This window comes from Sus scrofa, chromosome 17 (genome assembly GCF_054392235.1).
Source record: "Sus scrofa isolate SSC_HxYL_T2T_F1_AM1 chromosome 17, Sscrofa_HxYL_maternal_Yorkshire_Landrace_v2.0, whole genome shotgun sequence".
NCBI classification, from domain to species: domain Eukaryota; kingdom Metazoa; phylum Chordata; class Mammalia; order Artiodactyla; family Suidae; genus Sus; species Sus scrofa.
In genome coordinates, this window is record NC_139399.1 from 12,829,470 (window position 1) to 12,846,356 (window position 16,887).

The following is a 16,887-nucleotide window of genomic DNA, read 5'->3' on the forward strand; positions in this document are numbered from 1 at the left end:
CCACCAAAAACTTTTTAAAAATAATGAACGGGTTCAACAAAGTTGTAGGATATAAGATCAATGTGTAACAATCAAATGTATTTCTATATAGTAGCAATGAGCTAACTGAAAATGAAATTAAGAAATAATTCTACCTACAACATCAAAAAGAATAAAATACTGGGGAATAAATTTAACCAAAGATGTGTAAGACTTGTATGCTAAAAACTATAAAGCACTGCAGAAAGAAATTAAAGACCTAAATAAATGTAAAGATTATACATGTTCATAGATTGGAAGACTTAATATTGTTAAGATGGCAATACTCTCTAAATTGATTTACAGATTCAGTGCAATACTCATAAAATCCTAACTGGCTTCTATGCAGAAATAGACAAGTGATCCTAAAATTCATATGGAAATTCAAGGGATCTAAAATACTCAAAATAATCTTGAAACAGAATAACAAATTTGGAGGACACTTTCTGATTTTAAAATTTACTATCACAGCTACAGTATAAAGATATATATATCAATGAAACATAATTGTGATTCCAGAAATAAACCTTTATATTTATACCAATTATAAATCATATATCTGATTAAAAAAACTTCAATATAGAATATGTAAAAAATCTTACAACTCATTAATAAAAAAGGCAATTAAGACATAGGCAAAGGATCTGAAAAGACATTCCTCTAAAGAAAATGTAACTCAATGAGTACATGAAAAGATGCTCAACATCATTTGCCAATAGGGAAATACCAATCAAAACCACAATGAGATAACATTTCACACCCACTAGAATGACAATAAGTTAAACAATTATTGGTTAGATGTAGAGAAACTGGAACCCTCATGAACACTGGCAGTGGAAAATAGTGGCAGTTCTTCAAAAAGTTAAACAGCACTATCACGTGACCTGGCAATTCCTCTCTTTGGTATAAAGTTAAGAGATATGAAAACATGTGTCCATACAAACAATTGTACACAAATATTTGCAGCAGCATTACTCACAATAGCCAAAAGCAGTAACAACCCAAATGTCCATTAACTGAAGAACAAAATATGATATATCCCTAAACGGAATATTATTCAGTAATAAAAAGGAATGTACATTTATTGCACTGGTACATGCAACAGTGCAGATGAACCTTGAAAACATTATGATATGTGAAAGAAATCAATCACAAAGGACTAGGTACTATAGGATCCTCTTTATTTATTTATTTATTTTTTTTTGTCTTTTCTAGGGCTGCATCCACGGCATATGGAGGTTCCCAGGCTAGGGGTCTAATTGGAGCTGTAGCCGCTGGCCTACACCACAGCCACAGCAACGCAGGATCTGAGCCAAGTCTGTGACCTACACCACAGCTCATGGCACCACCAGATCCTTAACCCACTGAGCGAGGCCAGGGACTGAACCTGCAACCTCATGGTTCCTAGTCAGGTTCATTAACCACTGAGCCACGACAGGAACTCCAAGGATCCTCTTTAGAGAAAATGTCCAGAATAGGCAAATCCATAGAGACAAAAGTAGATTAGTGGTTGCCTAGAGCTGAGGGTAGGTTTCATGGTTAGGGCTAAGGGATAAGAGGTTTCTAGGGGGTGATGAAAATGTTCTAAAATTGACTGCAGTGATGGTTGTACAACTCTATGAATACATGGAAGCCATTAACTTCTAGCTGGAGAATTGAATGGTATGCCTTATCAACTCAATAAAATTGTTAAAAAAGAAAAAAAAGTATAGGGAAGATTGTTCAAAATAAGCTAACTTTTTACCATCCCTGAGACGGATATATATGACAGCAGACAACATCTAGAGTGGAGTCATACGAACTCAGCATAAACATTTTACCAATGGCAGTATTCATAAAAATAGAAGGGGTGATATTTAAAACTTTTAGTACCCAATTTGACATGGGGACCAATTAATCACATCAGATGGAGCTGCAAATAACTGGTAGGGCAGTAGAGGTGCTTTCTGGCTGAACATCACTTGAGTACAATAGTTAAAGGTTTGCTTCTAAGACATAAACTCTAATTCAAAAAGATACATGTACTCCAATGTTCACAACAGCACTACTTACAATAGCCAAGATGTGGAAGCAACCTAATTGTCCACCGGCAGATGAATGGATAAAGGCGTAGTTCACATATACAATGGAATATTACTCAGCCAAAAAAGGAATAAAATATTGCCATATTGCAACAACATATATGTACCTAGAGATTGTCACAGTAAGTCAGATAAAGACAAATATTATATGATATCACTTATATGTGGAATCTGAAAAATAATACAAATGAATCTATTTATAAAGCAGAAACAGGTGTTCCCATCGTGGCACAGTGGAAACAAATCCGACTAGGAATCATGAGGTTGCAGGTTCAATCCCTGGCCTCACTCAGTGGGTTAAGGATCTGTTGTTGCTATGAGCTGTGGTGTAGACTGCAGACATGGCTTGGATCCTGTGTTGCTGTGGCTGTGGCATAAGCCAGCAGTTGTAGCTCTGATTTGACCCCTAGCCTGGAAAACTCCGTATGCCGCAGGTACCGCCCTAAAAAGCAAAATAAATAAATAAACAAACAGAAACAGACTCATAGAGAAAACAAACTTATGGTTACCATAAGGAGTCAGCAACATTCTCACTTTCAGGAGACTTTCTACAAGGAAAGACAACTTCAAAATCTATGCATATTGGAGTTCCCATTGTGGTTCAGTGGTAATGAACCTGACTAGTATCCATGAGGAAGAGGGTTCGATCCCTGGCCTCGCTCAGTGGGTTAAGCATCTGGTGTTGCCATGAGCTATGGTGTAGGTTGCAGATGCAGCTCAGATTCCATGTTGCTGTTGCTGTGTTATAGGCCGGCAGTGGTAGCTTCGATTCGACCCCTAGCCTGGGACTTTCCATATGCTGAGGGTGCAACCCTAAAAAGACAAAAGAAAAAAAAAAAATCTATGCATAGACTTGAAATAGAATTACAGTGAGAGCATTTGTTATTTAAAGATTCTGGAGTTCCCACAGTGGCTCAGGGGGTTAAGAACCCGATTAGTATCCAGGAGGATGTGCGTTCGATTCCTGGCCTTGCTCAGTAGATTAACGATCTGGTGTTGCTGTGAGCTGTGGTGGTGTACGTCGCAGACAAGGCTCCGATCCCATGTTGCTTTGGCACAACAACATATGTACTCCTCTGAGATTACTCTGTAGGCTACTACAATCTATTTTCTCCCAATGCTGCTCTGGCCAAAGTGACCAATTACCACTAGGTGCCAAGCACGACAGACACCAGACATCTCAATGGATTCAACTTAAGGGTGACCTGTCCCACTTTCTCCTGTGCATTTCTGTAACACTCACTCTCCAGTCTGGCTGCTGCTTTAACTTTGCCAGCTCTTCTCCACCTGACTACAGGTTAACAGGCCCCTGAGCCTTTGGCTAGGCCTCTTTCCTTCTGTCTGCTCCATGTTCACTGGCTCCAATGGGCTTCAAATACTATGCCTACAACTCCCAATATCCTCTTCTGAGCCCAGTTCTAAAAGCCTGCCGGATATCTTCCGGCCACTTGAAACTTGACATAACCAAATGAAAACGATCTTCATGCTTCCCCTGTTCTCTGGCAGTGACACCACCATTCTCCTGGCTGAGCACTTCAGAAAGGTGCCTATTCTTCATCCTCATCCATCCTTCCTTCTGCCCATTCTACCTCCAAATTTTCCCTGGAACCATTCATTTCTTTCCTTCTCCATTGGCGCCACCCTTCTGTAAGTCACCTTGTTTTCTCCCCTGACGAGTCTCCTCATGTCTACCCTTGCTCTCTTCCAACCCAAACTAATCTTTTGAGTGAAAAAAATGTATCTTATCTTGTTTAAAACCATTTGATGGATTCCCATTGTTTTTAAGATAAACTCCAGGTAAGGATAAAGATAGGACAAGGTTTACAGAGCCCCAATGATGTCCTCTCCATCTCTTCTCTAGACTTTCCTTGCACCACTCCTGTCACCACCAACTCTCTTTTTAAAATATTTTTTAAAAAATTGTATTGAGATAATATTGGTTTGTAACATTAGGTAAGTTTCATCTAACATTATATTCCTACTTCTATATGCATTACAGAGTGCTCACCACCAAAAATTTAGTTTCTGTCCATCACAACACAGGTGATTCCCCTTTATCCGTTTCACCTTCCCCCTGCCCCACCCCCCCATAACCACTACTCTGTTCTCCATATATATGTTTGGTTTGTTGATGTATTTTGTTTGCTTTTTATATTCCACATTTGAGTAAATCGTATGGTATTTGCCTTTCTTCATCTGACTTATTTCACCTAACATAATACCTTCAAGATCCATGCATGTTGTTGCCTGTGGCAAGATTTCATCTTTTTTACAGCTCAGCAGTATTTCTGTGTGCATGCATGCATGTGCGTGTATGTGTGTGTCTCACATCTTCTTTATTCATTCATCTATTAACAGGCAATTAGGCTATTTCCATATCTTGGCTATTATAAATAATACTGCATTGAATATGAGGGTGCAGATATCTTCTCAAATTAGTGTATAGGTTTTCTCTGGATGCATACCCAGTAGTGGAAGAACTTGTCACCACCATCTCTTAATAGTTCTCTTAGTAGAATCAAAAACGACTCAAGAAATATGCCATATACTGAAAAGACTCAAAAAGGAAAAACCTACACATATTCCAAATCCAGTGATTCTTGTTTGTAATTTAAAGCTAGGCCTCATAACCTAAAGTAGTTTTGATATATCTCTTATCACTATGTGGCTACAGTTTATCATGGTAAATTAAAAACAAAAAACTGCTATTCTTGTCAATGGATGAGGTCACAACTTCTGTGACGTTCCCCTAATCCTTTCAACCAGCAGCTCCCAGAATTTCAAGATCAATTAAAAAATTAAGAGGGGGCCCAGAACAGGATAATCCCAATTTTGTTCTCCAAGGTGAAGATGTTAAAACAAACAAACAAAAACACACACATATAAGAAAGAACACTGTAATGACAAAAATTGGAAGGTCATAAAGGCAAAATAAAAAATGACATTCTAAATTAATTTAGTTTTACACCCTCATTTTTTCTCATTTCACTAAAGACTTGTGAAACAGCTTCCCAAACTGACACCAGTGGCCTGACTAGACTTCGACAACCACAGTTCCAGATAAAAACAATTAAATTCATGGAAGGGCTGATTCTTCTTGTTCTAAAAATACCTTTTAAAGTACATCTGATTGAAAAAATATTAAGAAGAAAAAAAAAAAAAAAAAAAAAAGCAGACCCTGATGTCTGAAACTGCTCTGAGGTCCACAACTAACTCTCAGTATTACTTCATGCCGGTCTGACACTTAAAACCATCTCCTGTTGGACATAACCAACCTCACAGAATATCCACCTCACTTAAGGTTAACCCGAAACATGATCAAATGAGACAAAGCAAGTCCACTTCATGATTCTGTCTAAGCACAAATAAAAACAAGCATACTGCAACCCACGAAGTACCAAACACCCTCTTCTCCTGCTAAACAAATAGATGACTGTTTCTTATTTACCCTGTGTTGCCCCACTTCCTAAAAGCATTCGATCTAGAGCAAACCCCATTCTTTATACCTACTCTTAAAGCACATAACCAAAGTCTAAGTTATAAAATACGTTTTTCCTAATCCCCCCTTTTTGGCCACACCTGCAGCACATGGAAGTTCCCAAGCCAAGAAAAGACTCTGAGCAACAACTGTAGAAACACCAAATCCTTAACCCACTGCACCATAACCTTTTCACTGAGAGGTCCCACAATTGATGGTGTCGTGCATTCTCCTTCACTGCCAAAAATAATAAACCATATTTACTCAACTACAGGTGTGTTTCCTGGGGTCTTTAGCAGAAAATCACTGATAATATCAAAGCATAAAATTCTTTAAAAACTTCTATAATCCCAACTATTTTATTTATTTTATTTATTTATTTTTTTGTCTTTTTTGCTATTTCTTTGGACCACTCCCGCGGCATAAGGAGGTTCCCAGACTAGGGGTCGAATCGGAGCTGCAGTCCCCGGCCTACGCCAGAGCCACAGCAACGCAGGATCCGAGCCGCGTCTGCAACCTACAGCACAGCTCACGGCAACGCCGGATCGTTAACCCACTGAGCAAGGGCAGGGACCGAACCCGCAACCTCATGGTTCCTAGTCGGATTCGTCAACCACTGCGCCACGACGGGAACTCCAATCCCAACCATTTTAAAGCAAATTAATTCCTTGCCCACATGCATAAACTGTGTATTTTTCTCGTATTGAAATTACTGTGCATACTATTTTGTATTCTGCTTAAATCTGCTTTACCTTATATCGATTTTGAATGGCTGAATAGTATCTCACCACGATTTTATTATTAAAGTATTTCGCCTTAGAGAAATAAAAGAATAAAATGCACATCTAGCTCCCAATGTCAATAGCCTACCTGAGCTACTCAAGATTATCCTCATCTAGGCTTAGGTCACATGCACCCAAGTTCCTAGTTAACTGATTTGTTGGTAAAGAAAAATGCACTCTTATTGCTTTTAATGAAGAGAATTATGGGAGTTCTCACTGTCGCTCAGCGGAAACGAACCTGACTAGTACTAGTATCCATGAGGACGCAGGTTCGATCCCTGGCCTTACTCAGTGGATTAAGGATCCCGAGGTGAAGATGTTAAAACAAACAAAACAAAAACACACACATATAAGAAAGAACACTGTAATGACAAAAGTTGAAAGGTCATAAGGTCAAAATAAAAGCCAGTCCGCCTTGCTGTGAGCTGTGGTGTAGGTTGCAGATACGGCTGGCCTCTAGCCTTGCTGTCGCTGTGGTGTAGGCCAGCGGCTACAGCCCCTATTCCACCCCTAGCTTGGGAACCTCCATATGCAGCGAGTGGGACCCTAAAAAAAGCCCCCCCCCCAAAAAAAGAGAGAATTATGCAAGAGCACCAAACTGGGTGACCAGAGGCTTGATTTCAAGCATGCTTAAGAAAACAATAGTGTGACCTCTAGCTAGCCATTTTCTGAGTCTACTTCCTCCAAGTAAAATAAGAGTGAAACTGGTCCCTCATCGTCTTTCGCAAGTATCAGCTCTGTGTTCCTGCTACTTCTCCGAAGGAGAGTCACAGGACGGGTATTCACAGGACCATGGGAAGGTGAAGGCCAAGGCAGCCACATGGGGGCGGCCTCGGCTACTCCGCTGCCCTGACGGGGACGCCAAGCCCTTTTCCAGGGCCCTCGGAATCCTTAGCTGCTACTTCAGCACCTCGTGCCAAAGTCTTCAAGCAGTTTGTCACTTAACTGTGTACACAAGTCAACTGGAACTTTCGCCTGCAGTTCTGGATGCGCTAGTCCGGCACTCTTAGAACAAGTGCAATCACTCAAATGTGCAAATCACAATCACCTTCCCGCAGAAATCAGGATTTCCCGTAAAGATTTCCTTGTTCGTGCTTGTACCGAATCAATTTGGGGTGAGGTTTGTCAGCCCGGTCCGCACCCACATCCCTGCCCAGCAATACATCCACCTGGGTAAAGAAGCTGCCAGGATCAGGTGTCCCTCATGCCCCGCTTGCCCAGCCAGCCCAGCACCTACGCCCCACCTCACCCCACCCGACCCCACCCATGCTCTTGCAGGACGCTCTCCGAACCCTCGGTTCCAGCTCACTCACCGGTGGCACGTACTGCGCCACCGCGCAGGCGATGGCAACGCTCAGGAGGACCAGGGTTAGGCGACTCCTGCCCTGCATGGTTCCAGTAGCCAACACCGCTGCAAAAAACGCCAGCTGAAGCCGCGGGAGGCAGCACCTGAGGTCGGAACATGCCACGCCCCCGCCGCCGCGTGACCCGAGAGCCGGACCGCACTATAGGAGGACGGATGGGGGGAGACGGGCGCCCAGGAGGTGGGACAGCAAGGAGAAGACCAGGCTTTCTGGGGGTGCAGCAGGACGAAGGAGCCGTCCAAGAGGACACACCAACCCACAGGATGGCGTTCAGCGCTCATGTTAGGACCGTAGTGTTGTCGCGTCTCCCCCTCTCCCCCTCCGCTTCGCGGGCAGTGGTTGCGCCGGCCCCGAGCCCCGGCCCCGCCCCGGCGGGTTTAGCTGAGGAACTTTTTCCCTGGATCTGGCAGCCGAGGGGCCGCCCCCATCTCCGAGTCTGTGGCCCGGCCAGGCGATGCCTTGCAGCGTCCCCAAACGGTCCAGGGCGAGGTCTACAGTCGGGCCGCTCGGTATCAGGTGGCCACAGAAAGGGTCCAACTCAGGAGAGTCTCAAAACGCGGCGTAGCACGCGACCCGTCTTTGTGCTCAGAGGAGAGCGGGGCCGAAGTGAGTCAGGTTAGTGACCATGGGGTCACCAAGCATGTGTCAGGGGCCAGGAGTGGGGGGGATAACTAACCCTCACGGATACCCTAGGCTGTGAATTATTCATCTAGGCTTACACAGATAAGCAGACAAGCCGCAGAATTTAGGTTTTAGTTACCTGCCTGTATACAACATGTGAAATGTTCAGGTAGAAGCGCGAACCTTCCTTCACTGCAGGTATTCAGCAGCTCTGCGTTTTCACCTAACTCGTGAAAGGCTTTAGGCTGGCAGAGCCAAGGCGACCTTGGGAGGAGGGTAGTATTCAGTGTCCCCTGGGCCTGCACCTGAAAAACAAAGTGTTTGGATTTTCTTAAAAGTCCAACAGGAAAGTTTACCCTCTGGGTTCCACTCTTTTGGTTGAACCTCTTTGACATCCAATTAGAATTTTTTTTTAATGCTTCAGTAAAACTCAGAATACTGTCATTAAAATCGTCATATATTTCTTTTTTCCCCTGTGTGCGTGAAATTGAAATTTTACCCATTTTTATTACTTCGTTAGAAAAATTAATCTTTTTGTTGGAGATTTGGAATTAAGAATTTTGATATTTGAGAGTTTTTATTTTTGTTTTTTAGTAAATGACAGGTTTCCTCTCTCTGAGGAGGAAGTTTAACATTTGAAATACATCACATGATTAAAGTGGTTCCCGATTCAGCAGTGAGCAAGCAGATCATAAGATGTTACTTAATTTAAAAAAATTCACTGTCCATGTATAATGTGTCATTTCTTCAGACACTAGGAAAAGGCAGGAACAAAACAGACAGTTCTCCCCTCATGAGGCTTAAATTCTAGATGAGAAATGGACAATAAACATCATACCTGAGAAAATGTATGTAGGATGTTAGAGGGTAATAAATGTTATAGAGAAAAAGCGTAGTAAGGGAGACCACGAGCAGGAAGAGTTACAATTTTGACATGGAAAGGAGAAGCATTATTGAGAAAGTGATGTGTGAGCAGAAATTGAGGAAGTTAGTTTTGTGAATTCCTAGGAAATATTTCAGGCAGAGGGAAGAGCTGGCACAAAAAGTTAACACTGAGAATGCACCTACCATGTTTGGCTACAGTAAGGAAATCGGTGTAGGTGGAAATAAAGGGGAGATAAAGAAGGTGAAGTCTGAGAGGTAAGGGGGTGGATAGAGCAGATTTATATGGCATTTAAGGAGCCATTGTATAGACCTGGGCTTCACTCTCTGCAAATGTGTAAATGGGTTGAATTATTTTGGAAAATAAAAAGAAAGAAAAAGAGGGTTCTCATCTTTTATATAAATAGCTACTTGGTTTGAAGATCATTCATCTTTGGGGGGGCATTTTTTAAATTTTTTTATTTATAGATCTGCACCCACCACCTATGGAAGTTCCTGGAGCTAAGAGTCGAAAGGGAGCTGCAGCTGCTGGCCTACACCATGGTCGAGGCAACACCAGAGCTGAGCCACATCTGCCACCTATGCCGCCGCAGCTTGTGGCATTACCAGAACTTTAACCCACTGAGCGAGGCCAGGGATTGAACCCACATTCTCATGGATACTATTGGGGTTCTTAACCCACAACAGAAACTCTAGATTTTTTTAATTGAATGAAAGATTCTTTAAATTCTGTAGTGCTTTACAGTTTTCAAAAGTTTCACACACGATTTCATAAAATCCCATTTTTGCCCTAGCCTGCCCCCCATCTCCCTATGAGTAACCACTAGTTTGTTCTCTACACCAGCAAGTCTCTTCCTTTTTGTTTCATTCACTAGTTTGTTTTTTAGATTACATACATGATATCATATAATATTTATCTTTCTCTGTCTTATTTCAGTTAGCATCATGCCCTCCAAGTCCATCCATGTTGCTGTAAACAGCAAAATTCCATTTTTTTTGTGACTTGAGTAGTGTTCCACTGTATGTATGTATGTATTTCTGTATTTACATTCCCACCAGTAGCGTACAAGACTTCCCTTTTTTCCACATCCTTGAAGATCATTTATCTTAAATACTATTGAGAGCACTTTAAACATGTCACCAAACAAATTTCTTTTCTTTTCTGTTATTGTTGATTTGTCCTTTTAAGGTTGTTAGCAATTGCCTCATATATTGTGGTGAACCTATGCTGGGTGTGTAGATATTTAAGATTGTTATATCTTCTGCTTGGATTGATCCTTTGATCATTAGGTAGTGACCTTCCTTGTCCCTTAAAATATTCTTCATTTTAAAGTCTATTTTGTCTGAGTATTGCTACTCCAGCTTTCTTTTGATTCCCATTTGCATGGAATATTTTCTTCCATCTTCTCACTTTCAATTTGTTTGTGTCCCTAGGAGTGAAGTGGGTCTCTTGAAGACAGCATATATATGGGCCTTGTTTTTGTATCCATTCAGCCAGTCTTTGTCTTTTGGTTGGGGTGTTTAGTTTGTTATTGCCATTTTATTAATTGCTTTGGATTTGTTTTGGTTGCTCTTTTTGCTTCCCTCCTTCTCTTTTTCTCTCCTCTTGTGGTTTTTTGACTATCTTTAATGTTATATTTGAGTTGTTTTTTCTTATTTGTTTGTGTATCAATTGTAGATTTTTGGTTTGCAGTTATTCTGAGGTTTTGATATAAGAGTCTATATATACACGAGATTGTTTTAAGTTGTTGGTCTCTTACTTGCAAGTGCATCTCCACTGTTCTGCATTGGTACCCTCCTCTTCTCACGCTTTCTGATTTTGGTGGCATGATTGTGAGTGGATGATTTCATATCTTTACTGTATATATACATTTACTGGTGAGCTTTGTCATTTGTGGTATTTTTGTTTCCTGTTGTGGCCTTTTCTTTTCTGTATAGATAAGTTCCTTTAGTATTTGTTGTAAGGCTGGTTTAGTGTTGCTGAATTCTCTCAGCTTTTGCTTCTCTGTGAAGCTTTTGATTTCTCCTTCCAATCTGAATGAGAGCCTTGCTGGGTAAAGTAATCTTAGTTGGAGGTTTTTTCCTTTCATCACGTTAAGTATATCATGCCACTCCCTTCTGGCCTGCAGAGTTTCTGCTGAAAAATCTGCCGATAACCTTATTGGGGTTACCTCGTATGTTATGTGTTTCTTTTCCCTAGCTGCTTTCAGTATTTTCTCTTTGTCTTTGTTTTGGTCAATTTGATTAATATGTGTCTTGGTGTATTCCTCCTTGGGTTTATTTTGTATGGTACTCGTTGTGCTTCCTGGATTTGAGTGAGTGATTCCTTTCCCATGTTAGGGGAGTTTTTGGCTATTATCTCTTTGAATATTTTTTCTGTCCCTTTCTCTCTCTCTTCTCCTTCTGGCACCCCTATAATACGGATGTTGGTGCGTTTCACGTTGTCCCAGAGTTCTCTGAGACTCTCTTCATTTGTTTTCGATCTTTTTTCTCTTTTCTGTTCTGTATCCATGATTTCCACTAATCTGTCCTCCACCTTGCTTGTTCATTCTTCTGCCTCCTGTATTCTGCTGTTAGCTGCTTCTAATGAATTTTTTATTTCAGTGATCGTATTTTACATCTCTTCTTAAGTTTTATATCTTGTATCTCTTTGCTCAGTGTTTCCTATAAGTTATCCATCTTTGCCTCCAGTTTATTTCCAATGTCTTGCATCATCTTCAGCATCAACAGTCTAAAGTCTTTCTCCTGGACACTGAGAATCTCCTGATCACTTAGCTGATTTTCTGGGGTTTTTCCTTTCTCCTTCAATCTGAGTTATAGTTCTCTGTCTTTTCATTTGTATAGGTTTTTGGTGTGGCGACCTTTTTACAGATAATAGAGTTGTAGCCTCTCTTACCTCTGGTGTCTGCTCCCCTTGTGGCTGAAGTTGTTAGGGGGCTTGCTGTAGGCTTCCTGATGGGAGGGACTGATGCCTGGGCCCTTAAACTATGTAGCAAACCTGTAGTTCTCATGCACTTTATTTCTCTCTTAACAACTCTTTCAAATCCTATTCCCAAAACTTTGATTGGCTCTCCTTTTATCAATTTTTCAAAAATGGTGTTTGTAGAGCACACACAACTAGCTAATACATTATGCATAATGCATTATAACTTGGCTATAATGCTTTTTTTAGAACATCTTTTTTCCACTCATTGACTTTCCTAAATTCTTATGTCTTTTTAATTTTTTTTTTTGGTCAGTACTACCCATGGTTTAATTCTCAGAACCAGGTCACAAATAATCCACCGAATCTCAAAAATGGTGAAAGATAAAGGAAGGTCTGGCATCCAAATCCAAAAACCTTGGCTGCTTTACCTTTCTTGAATCTTTTTCTTTGTCCAACATCCCAGACCCCTGCTATCCATTCTTTTCCCTCCTTAGAGATTTCTGAACCCCTGGGAAGCTGTAGCAGGCCTGGGCCATGGCCCCAGTGGTGTGCTGGTAACTCTTTAGAAAATTTTTGGTCAATATTTAACCCACTGAGCGAGGCCAAGGATCCAATCCATGTCTTCATGGATGCTAGTTGGATTAGTTACTGCTGAGCCATGATGGGAACTCCTGATAATTTTTTTATTCTATGAACTCAATAGCTATAAAATAAGGTACTGAGAAGCAAATAATTTATTAGGTTTAAAATAAAACACTAACTGCAAGAAAATTAAATCTTCCATATACTGCAGGTGTGGCCCTAAAAAAAAAATCAATCAATTAATTAAATTTATCATTAAGAAATCACACTACCTCTGATTGTAATATATACACAAAAATTGAAAACTACAAGGAGAAACTGGCATATAGACCACAGCATACCTCTCTCAATAATTACCAAATTAGGTAGATGAACTCAGAGAATTGAATAGCATAATCATGAAATGTGACCTAAAAGATGTAAAGATCAGTTCTCATACAGAGGACTCATATTTCAGGTCCATGAACACATACAAAAATTGACTTCATGTTTAGCAATGAGGTTAGCTTCAAAAAATATAAAATGAACAACAAAAATCATATTCTGCAAAATGCAATAAATTATTTAGAAACCACAACAAAAAATATAAAGTTAATGATACTTCGTGAATGATTAACTCTTATCCACCTAGAGTTGCCTCCTTTGGCGTTTATAAAAGAGATCTAACTTTGGAGTTCCCCTTGTGGCTCAGCAGGTTAAGGACCCAACTAGCATACATGAGGATGCAGATTTGATCCCTGGCCTCACTCAGTGGATTATGGATCCAGCATTGCCACAAGCTGCAGCATAGGTAGCAGATGCAGCTTGGATCTGGTATTGTGGCTGTGGTGCAGGCCAAAGACTGCATCTCTGATTCAATTCCTAGCCTGGGAACTTTCATATGCCACAGGTATGGCCCTAAAATGACAAAATAATAATAATTTTAAAAAAGAGATCTAATGTCTTTACCGTTCACCAATATACTTACCATAGAAGCAATATATACTATTTAGAGAAAACCATCAAAAATACAAAAAGTGCTCCATCTTGGAATTTATGTTACAGAAATTAACCCAGAGCTAAGGGGAGATAGAAAGTTCAAGTACATTTGGAGGGTTTTAAAAGATAAATTTAAAATTCTATACATTTGGGAAAATGTTTAAACACACACTTTTTTATAATTAAAATGCTATATATCAAACATTAGGGAAGTAGAAAAAGCAGTAACTATAAATTTAATAAATTAATTAAACCAAAAAATTTTCAGAGCAAAAGAACCATTTTTATTTTATTTTATTTTATTTTATTTATTTATTTATTTTGTATTTTTGCCATTTCTTGGGCCACTCCCACAGCATATGGAGGTTCCCAGGCTAGGGGTTGAATCAGGGCTATAGCTGATGGCCTACACCACAGCCACAGCAATGCGGGATCCGAGCCATGTCTGTGAGCTACACCACAGCTCATGGCATTGCCAGATCCTTAACCCACTGAGCAAGGCCAGGGATCGAACCCGCAACCTCATGGTTCTTATTCGGATTCATTAACCACTGAGCCATGACGGGAACTCTGAAAAGAACAATTTTTTAAAAAACAAAAAGACAACCTACAAAATGGGAGAAAATCTTTGCGAACAATGCAAACAGCAAGATCCTAATCTCCAAAATATAAACAACTCATACAACTCAACCAAAAAAAATAATAATAATCAAAAATGGTCAAAAGACCTAAATAGACATTTCTCCAAAGAAGACATACAGATGGCCAGCAGGCACATGAAAAAATGCTCAACATCACTAATTATTAGAGAAATGCAAATCAAAACTACAATGAGGCACCACCTTGCACCAGTCAGAATGGCCATCATTAACAAGTCAGCAAATAACAAATACTGGAGAGGATGTAGAGAAAAGGGAACCCTCCTACATTGTTGATGGGACTGTAAATTGGTACAACTATGGAAAACCGTATGGAGGTACCTTAGAAAACTAAATATAGAACTATCGTATGACCCAGCAATTCTATACCTGGGCATATATCTAGACAAAACTTTCCTTAAAAAAGACTCATGCACCCGTATGTTCATCACAGCACTATTCACAACGGCCAAGACATTGAAACAACCCAGATGTCCACTGACAGATGAATGGATTAAGATGTGGTACATATATACAATGGAATACTACTTAGCCATAAAAAGGACAAAATAATGCCATTTGTAGAAACATGGGTGGAACTAGAGATTCTTATACTAAGTGAAGTCAGAAAGACAAATACCATATGATATGACTTATATCTGGGATCTAAAATATGGCACCAATAATCCTATCTACAAAAAGAAACAGATCACAGACATGCCCTTGTGTTTGCCAGGGGGGAGAGGGGAGGGAGTGGGGTGGATAGGGAGTTTGGGACTTGTATATGCAAACTATTATATTTGCAATGGATAGGCAATGAGGTCCTACTGTACAAACAGGGAACTATATCCAATCTCTCGGGTAAGAATACGATGGAAGATAGTATGAAAAAAAAAAGAATGTATATGTATGTATGACTGGGTCACTTTGATATATAGCAGAGATTGAAGGATTGTAAATCAACTATACTTTAATAAAAAATAATTAAATGTATTACCTTGTATGCTTATGGTAGAAAAGAAAAATATTCTAAATATCCAACTTACAGCTTTGGGGAAAATCAAAACAAATTCAAAGGAAATAGAAGGGAGAAAAGAATAAATAGTGTAAAACACTGAAATAAGAAACAAAAACATTTTACAGGATAAAGAAAGCCAAAGTTTGGCTCTTTGAGGGGACCTGTACAGTAGACACAACCTCTGGAGAGAATAATCAAGAAGTAAAGAGAAGGCATAGATAACTATTTTGAGGATGAAAAAATGGCCCAAATTGCAGATGCTGTGGAGAAGGAATTTCATGAAAAATTATGTAGTATTTAAAAATTTAAATGAAACTATGATTCTATTTAAAAATTTACAAAAATCAACTCAAGAAGTTAAGATCCTGAATTATCTTTTAACTATTTCAGTAAATTGTCAGTAGTTTTAAATGTTTTCAGCAAGAAAATAAGCTCAGAGAAGTAAGTTCTACCAACATTCAAGGAACAGGTAACTCCAAATTTGTATGAACTCTTTCAAAAAACAGAACAAAAAAAGAAACACTCCTCCATTCATTTTGTAAAGTTAGCATAATCTTGACACTAAAATAAGTGACAAAATATACAAAACATATTAAAAGAATAATTATAGGCTAGTTTTACTCATAAATACAAATATAAAACTAAACAAAATATTAGTAAATCAAATCCCACAAAGTATTAAAAATAAAATCAACCATGACTCCTTCAGATTATACCAGAATGCAAGGGTCATTTATATTTTGAAATTAATTGATTTAAATTATCATTGTGCTGGATATTACAGATATGATGATAACGTATGACTCCTGTCTCGATAGTTTATAAATTAAGGAAAGCAGACTTTAACAAACAATAAATAATGAATCCATAATTATGTGTACAAAGGACTGACAGGAAAAGTACTGAATATCTGAGAAGTGATTAACAGGTGTTATCAATTTTTAACAGGTGTTATCAACTTTGTTATCAAAGTTATCTTTTTTGGTTTGGAAAGATGTAGGTCAGGCAGGGAAGACTTCTCCAAGGAGGACATGGTTAACCTGAATTCTGAGCAGGTCTATGTGTGAAGGCAGGCATAAGAGAGCATGTCCCATCCAGGACCATTGAGGCAGGAAAATTCTGAGTGGAATAAAAACATCAGTGTGAAAGACAAAAACTACAAAAATTTTGGAAGTCAATTTAGAAGACAAATTTGTTACTTGGATTAATTCAAGGCAAAATATGTGATAAATTCAACTCTATTAAAATTAAGGATATTTATTCATCAAAAGACACAAATAGGGGAATGAAACTATAAGCTGCATCCTGGAAGAAGATATTTGTCTAACCAATCCTGGTTAAGGATTAGTATTTATAAGATATGAAGAACAACTATATGAATTGTGAATGAATTTTAAAATATATACATAGTCCCCCAATTAAAAAAAAACACAGATATGAAATAGATTGAATGCTTCTGTCCCCCAAAAATTCATGTGTTGAGACCTAATTCCCAGTGTGATGGTATCTGTAGGTGGGG

General features: G+C 39.3%; 1 protein-coding gene and 1 long non-coding RNA gene across 4 annotated transcripts in view; one reads left to right on the forward strand and one right to left on the reverse strand.

Moving 5' to 3' along the window:
- The window catches only part of ASAH1 (N-acylsphingosine amidohydrolase 1), a 37,814-nt gene extending 29,998 nt beyond the window's left edge, over positions 1 to 7,816 (reverse strand). The window contains exon 1 of the mRNA XM_003134187.7: positions 7,673 to 7,816. Coding sequence (XP_003134235.3) covers positions 7,673 to 7,750 — 78 coding nt within the window. The 5' untranslated portion in view covers positions 7,751 to 7,816. The remainder of the gene's footprint in view (positions 1 to 7,672) is intronic.
- A 292-nt stretch (positions 7,817 to 8,108) lies between these two features.
- The window catches only part of LOC146395137 (uncharacterized), a 120,353-nt gene continuing 111,574 nt past the window's right edge, over positions 8,109 to 16,887 (forward strand). For all 3 annotated transcript variants that reach the window (XR_014831882.1, XR_014831880.1, XR_014831881.1), the window contains exon 1: positions 8,109 to 8,338. This is a non-coding gene — a long non-coding RNA (uncharacterized LOC146395137). The remainder of the gene's footprint in view (positions 8,339 to 16,887) is intronic.